Source organism: Triticum dicoccoides, chromosome 3A, assembly GCF_002162155.2.
Source record: "Triticum dicoccoides isolate Atlit2015 ecotype Zavitan chromosome 3A, WEW_v2.0, whole genome shotgun sequence".
Lineage (NCBI taxonomy): Eukaryota > Viridiplantae > Streptophyta > Magnoliopsida > Poales > Poaceae > Triticum > Triticum dicoccoides.
The window spans coordinates 305,150,500-305,158,292 of NC_041384.1; the positions used below are offsets into that span (position 1 = coordinate 305,150,500).

The following is a 7,793-nucleotide window of genomic DNA, read 5'->3' on the forward strand; positions in this document are numbered from 1 at the left end:
TCTCTCAAAATAGCATAAGTATTACGGTGGGTGAACAAATTACCGTCGAGCAATTGATAGAATTGAGCATAGTTATGAGAATATCTAGGTATGATCATGTATATAGGCATCACATCCGTGACAAGTAGACCGACTCCTGCCTGCATCTACTACTATTACTCCACACATCAACCGCTATCCAGTATGCATCTAGAGTATTAAGTTCATCAGAACAAAGTAACGCTTTAAGCAAGATGACATGATGTAGAGGGATAAACTCGTGCAATATGATATAAACCCCATCTTTTTATCCTCGATGGCAACAATACAATACGTGTCGTTTCCCTACTATCACTGGGATCGAGCACCGCAAGATTGAACCCAAAGCTAAGCACTTCTCCCATTGCAAGAAAGATCAATCTAGTAGGCCAAACCAAACTGAAAATTCAAAGAGACTTGCAAAGATAACCAATCATATATAAAAGAATTCAGAGAAGATTCAAATATTGTTCATAGATAATCTTGATCATAAACCCACAATTCATCGGATCTCGACAAACACACCGCAAAAAGGATTACATCAAATAGATCTCCAAGAGAATCGAGGAGAACTTTGTATTGAGATCCAAAGAGAGAGAAGAAGCCATCTAGCTAATAACTATGGACCCGAAGGTCTGAGGTAAACTACTCACACATCATCGGAGGGGCCATGGAGTTGATGTAGAGACCCTCCGGGATCAATGCCCCCTCCGGTGGAGCTCCGGAAAAGGCCCCAAGATGGGATCTCTTGGTTACAGAAGGTTGCGGCGGTGGAATTAGGTTTTCGTGATGCTCTCCGATGTTTTCAGGGTGTGTAGGTATATATAGGAGGAAGAACTAGGTCGGTGAAGCCACGAGGGGCCCCCGAGGGTGGAGGGCGTGCCCAGGGGGTAGGCGCGCCCCCCTGCCTCGTGGCTCCTCGTTGGTTGCTTGACATCCACTCCAAGTCCTCTGGATCACGTTTGTTCCAAAAATCACGTTCTTTCATTCCGTTTGGACTCCGTTTGATATTCTTTTTCTACGAAACACTGAAATAGGCACACAAAAATAGCAATTTGGGTTGGGCCTCCGGTTAATAGGTTAGTCCCAAAAATAATATAAAAGTGTATAAATAAGCCCGTTAAACATCCAAAACAGAATATATAATAGCATGAAACAATCAAAAAATATAGATACGTTGGAGACGTATCATGGTGCGCGCACTGATGTTTCCGCTGACATTGTGTCGGCTTTTGGGGCTCCCAACTCTCTGTTGCCTCTTGCGAGTTGGATATTGTTTTGTCTCTGCTGCAGGATTTCCATTCTTCAAGGTTGAACGACGAGTCGATTCCCCTTCATGTTGTCATTGTGATGCTCCTTGTGAATATGCTTCACACATTGCTCTTCTCTTCCCAGTCACGACCCACGTTCGGATCAATTTGGGATTTGTGCCTCCTCCATCACTAGACCTCACATGGGAGGTTGTGACTCCTGACGGCCTCAACACCAACATTTGGCCCTCTGTGGCGTTCAACATCATGTGGAAATTTGGGGATCCCGCAATGCTCTAGTCTTCCACGACAAAGATCACCACACAAGGGTGACACTTAGAAACATTGTACTAGATTTTTTTCTCTGGATCTTCCTGTTCAAGAACACTGCGTCAAAGGACCTCTCGTCTAGGTTTGAGGCCCCCTGGTACTGTAAAACAGTGTGGCTAAGAATATATTCAGATGGGGAAAAAAGGACAATAGTTCATTGCAGTTGGTGTTTGCTCTGTAAAAAAGCCCGTGCATTATGCAATGCGATGGTCAAGATCATTCCCTAAGCACGCTGCATTGTGATCAAGTGGACATGAAGGCCATCGTAGGCAGGGCCGGGAAGAAATATAAACGGTGACGCAGGTGTGGAAACAGAGACGTTTTTATTGTGTATGTAAGGGGCCTATGATTTTGTTCTCCCGTTGCAACGCATTACTAGTTATCTAAAAAAAAGTGCACCATCTCCATAGTAAGTGGGAAATATTAGATGATTAATTGTAAACTCCAAGAAAAGGTGTAATGGAAAAGCAAATGTGTAGCTTTCTTTTAGTTTTGGTTCAACGGTGAGAACAAATCAGATATTGCTCCAATGCATCCTTCCAAAGTTCCAAATCAACAATACAATATAATAACGCCGTGAATATGCACGCTACAGACAGAGCAGGGTGGTTTGCAAGCAAGCAAAGTCATTCACGCTTGGTAAGCGAGGATCCTCGAGATCTGCAGGCCCCGGCTGAAGGCTTGGTTGAAGAGCAGACGCGTCTGGAACTCTGACATGAAGGGGAACCACGAGAGGACGGCGATGGGCAGGAAGATGAGGATCCCCATGGTATACTCGTACATCCTTGCCATCTCTTGGATGGAGTCCCATGGCCCTATCTTATAGAGCACAGCCCCACTCTGCCTCAACTTGGCGCAGCAAGGCCCTCGGCATGCTCCACCAGGGCAGCAGGAGCAACACAGCACGCCAAGTGGCTCAATCACTAACCTCCGAAACAGCGGTCCACACACTTGTGCCATCTACAACACAAGGGGATGTTATGTGACAGTAGTATAAACTTATATAAGAATTTACCATCTTGGTCAAAACGTGTCGTCTTCTTTTCATGACAAAAGGGGAAAAGTGCTAGTAATAATTGTATAAAAGAAAGAAATCACTCACCAAAAGAATAAACCAGACAGTTGGGATGAAGGCCAAGACACTGGCGCCAACGTCTGACACAGCGAGATCAAAACCAACAAATAAGACCACCATCAAGCCGATGAGGACAAGAAACACAATGCCCTTGAGTATACGGAACACAAGCTGAAACTTGGTAACAAACTTCTCTCTCCCCAGTGAAACAACCTGGAACGCATGAGTCTACCTAAGCAAATGTACCATAACATGCATGCGAATATATATGGATGCAATACCAAGCATATCTACTGTTACCTTTAGCAAAACAAGAACGATGCCAATAACCAGCCACGATAGTGCATATATCTGGGTGGAACAAACAAAGCAGCATTATTATTCTACCAGAAATGAATGAAATGTTTCTAGAGGATAAGGAGATTTAAACAGGATGAGTACCATGAAGCTTTTGTTCTCGTGCACTATGTGCAAGTGGTACACAATACCATATTGGTAGATCAGGAGGCGCAGCGACAGAACCAGCTCCAAGAGCAAGCTACGTATTGTTCCATTCTTTAGGTGCTCATGTTCACTCACCCACCAAGCCTCCCAACTTTGCTCAGGTGCCAGCCCAATACCACCCCTATTGCTCATCCACTTCCACCAATCAGTCCAGTCATCAACCGTCTTGTGCCACTCAAAGCATGATGGGTTGAAGATAAAAGGTGCAAACAGCCAGCAGAAAACAAGGAACCACATCGAAATTGTGACGTATACATACAAACTCGAGCTCCTGTAAGAACTCCCGTATGCTAGATAAACAACCAAGAGGATGAGCAGCTCCAATGCTTTCACAAAGTGGCTCCGTGAGTACATTCTGTAATTCTCAGCAAATTTCGCATGGCGTACAACAAAACCCCGGCCTGTTCCTCTATATTTTGCACCACCATGAAGTATAGTCCTTCCATAGTAGTGAGTCTTTGTCCCGAGATGAAAAGTGAAGAACATAGGAGCTAACTGAAGTTGCATGATTATAAACTCAGCCAGGGCTTTACCAAACCCTTTCTCCAAGCCGACCTCCATTATCATCGGGAGGATGAGCAACGTCCCAAGTTGGAATACCGATTGGGTGGCAAGTGCATTTTCAAAGGGTTTGATGTTTTTAATCCGTGGATCATGGAGAATCGACTTTTCTAGGCCACTCAAAACAAGATACAACCGCCCATATAAAAATACATACACCGTAAGAACAGCCACCTGAAAATTAAAGCCACAAAACTCACAATGATTTATGTGTCTTCTGTACTTTGAACGGAACACATCATACTTTCTATATGTTGGCCATTGCTTGAAAAAATAGAAACATCAATCCATATGAGGTGAGGGAGCTTTGTACAAATCATCTCAAACGAATAAAATGCAGAGATAAGAAAACATGCTTGCATGATGCAACATGGTCTTATGTGCATCAACATAAGCTCAAGTCAATATATTGATATCAATCGTTATAAAACAAGTAACAACGGTAGCTACTGATTTCAACAAGACTATTTGCAAGTATGATCCCTGAGAAATCAAAACAGAAGAGTCTATATCTGGTCTGCTGTTATATACTCACAAAGTAAATCAATCTGATTTTTTACCTCCTGGAAGTGCATATAAAGTTGATATGTGAAAGCATGAGATTCATACCATGCTATTGAAGTAGAGGCCAACTGTGGTGAAGTACATAGACAACATCCTGTAGAAATCGAATCTGTGTCCTAGTCGGTAAACATCACGACATAGAGTTTGTTCACCATTACCGTTTGCCACCTTGGCCTCAAAGTTGGATATTTGGTTCATTCCAACATCACGTCCTTTACCCAACTGTATGTATTCATGATGGGTAACAGTTCCTTGTCGCAGGGTTGAATTGAATCCTTAAATATATCAGAACAATGATTAGCTTATTGGAAAAGGAAGAAAAACTGTATAATGCATATTCTCTGGATATGGTACCTGCAAAGATGTCCTCACTGAGGTTAATAACCTTTGAGGCCTTGCTTATGCCACCCCTTGTGATGTGAAAGATTCTATCGAAAACATCAGGGTGACCATAGTGGAATTGTACCCTGCATCACAAATTGAAATTTAATAAGTATAGAATGTCCATAGCACAATGATCTTCAAAAGAAAGGTATGCCTAAATCACTCTGGTCCTATCTATTTCCTATATTTACTTATGGAACTACCCAGTTACCACTTAGACCCACAAGTCTCATTTAGCCATTGTATCTAGCAGAGCTTACGAGATTAGAAGCGCTATTTACTGGACCGCATCAGGCAAAACCAAAGCAGGGAGCATCGGAGGTCTACACGCGCCAGGTGCCTCCTTAGTATGTGGATCTTATGAAGCATCGGAACGACATTGTCTTCAATGGGGCGGCTCCGTCAATAGCACAGACTAGTCAACGAATCGAGCAGGAAGGAAGATTATTGGTGAAGGCAGGACTAATCAAGGGTGAGGTAGAGGGGTTTGAGGTGGATGGCTCAACGTGGGTAGATCGGGAGTAGTTCGTTTAGGTAAATGAGGTGGTGTCGGATGTAAATCCGCATGTAAATTATTTGTAAAACCGTGGAGTTTTGGGGACTCTTCCCCCTCCTTTAATGAATGATACGCACACTCGAGCGTATTCGAGAAAAAAATTTACTGGACCTCGCTTGTTTGAAATGAGTCGTTTGTCTAGCAGTTTCCCTAATTTACCCATGGTAATGCCAACCAGTTGGAACCTGTGAGGAACTTCAAACTTCGGCATGAATAGCCAAATAGGTAATCGATCTAACTCCCCCCCTCCCCCCTCTTCAAAAGAAAAAACCCGGCAGGAACATGGTATTTCCCGCCAGCTTTTCCTTAGCCCTGCATGACATACATTTGAAACATGTGATTACCACTTCAAAAATATATGGCAATCTGCAACAGCTTTGAAGAGCACATCAGCCGGATGTAATTTCCACTTAAGATTCGTCGTGCAAGATATAAAAATGACTAGCTCAAATGTGAACTTACTCATGCTTCTCAACTCTTAACAGTAATGGTGATGCTGACTGTCAGCCATTAATTCACTGGACTTGACTACGTTGCGGCGCCGCACGTAGGGCTTCCCGTGCGGTGGCCCTGCTAACCACCCCTTTTAATCGTGGATTTAGTATGGGACAACTAGTCATGTCTCCGTGGCGCGCGCGTATGTGATAAAGAGTCAGTTGTCTGACGCAAAAAAGGCCTGCACCAATATCCCCTGGTTCCCCTTAAAAAAACATGTCCCCCGGTGGGCATCACCCCTACTACTACTAGGCCGTGACATGCATGACGATCGCTTTCACCCCTTCCCCACATGTGAGCCAATGTCCTCTCTTCTCCCATCACTTTCATCTTTCCCCACGCTGAAATGTTGGCACCACATGCATGTAATTCAGCAGGATTTTCCCCCCCTATGCTAAGAGCAGCCTGCCATTATTTGATTGTCTATGTACTTATCTACTTTTACAAAAGATTGGTAAGTGTAACACTATCTCTCAAACCGTTGATATGAATGATGATCAGTTTCAGTTACTGGCTTTTCAGTGGAAACTAAGTCCTATGTTTGCATTGTTTCAACTTTTTTCGTCGGTACTTTTCAGGTTATTATACTTATCGGAGTTTTGTACTTACTTGCCATATTACAGTTTAACCGTGCCACTTGTCATTATACTTGCTTGTCGGATTTATTGTGCTTACTTGCCATATTACGGTTTAATTGTGCCACTTGCCATTATACTTATTGTCGAATTTCTTGTACTTACTTGCCAAATTAACAGTTTAACCGTGCCACTTGCCATTATAATTGTTGGATTTATTGTGCTTACTTTCCACATTTACACTTTAACCATGCCACTTGCCATTATACTTGTCGGATTTATTGTGCTTACTTTCCATATTTGCACTTTAACCATGCCACCTGCCATTATACCCACTTGTCGGATTTATTGTGCTTACTTGTCATATTAACAGTTTATATTGTGCCACTTGCCATGTTTTAGCAGGTGTAATTGCCAAGTTTAAGAGGGTGCAATTACCAAGATATATATACATGGTTGCCATGTTTAAACAGATGTACTCGGCAGGTTTAAGCGGGTGTGGTTGCCAGCCTTTAATAAGAATAAGTATAGTTGTCGGGTTTAGCGGAAAAAATGTGCAGTTCCCAGGTTAAATTTAGGAGATAAAAAGTAGGTTACAGGTCAATTATTAAGTCGGTAAAGTTCTTGAGGCTCGCCGTTGGACGAGTCAGGGTGAGAGGGGATGGCGGACTGCGCTGGCGATCCCAGGGGCGACTCGCCCGGCGCGGCATCTCCCCCTGCCCCGCCGCCCCCGTCCTCCCCGTCGGCGCCCCCCACCCCCGTCCTCCTCGCCGTGCCCTCCGTCGGCCTTTGCCCCCGCGCGGGTCATCTGGGCCGACATCGTTGAGGCCGACGGCCTCGAGGATGGCCGCCTAGTGGTTTGCCGCGACCGTGTCCCCCCCTGCTCCTGCTTGTGTCCGGCGGCCGGACGGTGCCGGTGGCTCTACTCCCAGGGGTGGGAGTTCGGTCGCCCGCCCGTCCTCCCGGCATCGGCACCGGCCTCTGAGCTCGTCTCAGTCGCCGGGGAGCCAAGGGGTGACTTTGGGGTCGGGTCGCCGCAGCCCGCAGGGCCGGGGGGTCGCGGGCCGCGCCGACCGCGGTGCCGCCCGTCTGTCCAGGCGTGCTGGTGTGGCTCCTCCCTTGGGTCCGGTCGCGGCGTCGGCCATGGCGTGGCCGGCGGTGGCTGCGGTCATGTCCCGGCGGTCGCCGTTTCGCCCGTTCATCTCTGCCTTCGGCGTCCCTGTTCCCCGTTCGCCCGGCCCTCCTCGGGGCCTGCTCCGGCCGCGCCCTCCCAGCCCTACCCAGGCCACGGCGCCGACGCTGGGAGAAACCCTGCTTCCCCGCTCAGTCATGATGCTGGGGCTGGACCGCCCGTCTCTCCTGGGCCTCCCTGGGCCGGCCTGCGTGGCCCGCTGCGGGCCGGGGCGGTAATGGGCCGCGGCCCATCGTGGCTACGGGCCCAGCCAAGCCGCACATTTGGCCGCCCCTAGGGTTCCTAATCC

The 7,793-nt window shown here is 46.4% G+C and overlaps 1 protein-coding gene across 1 annotated transcript in view; it reads right to left on the minus strand.

Annotated features, from left to right (window-relative positions):
- Positions 1–2,055: 2,055 nt before the first annotated feature.
- LOC119272248 (putative callose synthase 6) overlaps positions 2,056–7,793 on the minus strand; it is a 28,481-nt gene continuing 22,743 nt past the window's right edge. The window contains 6 exon segments of the mRNA XM_037553772.1: positions 2,056–2,558; positions 2,701–2,886; positions 2,974–3,024; positions 3,115–3,912; positions 4,348–4,577; positions 4,657–4,769. Of these exon segments, the coding sequence (XP_037409669.1) occupies positions 2,229–2,558; positions 2,701–2,886; positions 2,974–3,024; positions 3,115–3,912; positions 4,348–4,577; positions 4,657–4,769 (1,708 nt within the window). The 3' untranslated portion in view covers positions 2,056–2,228.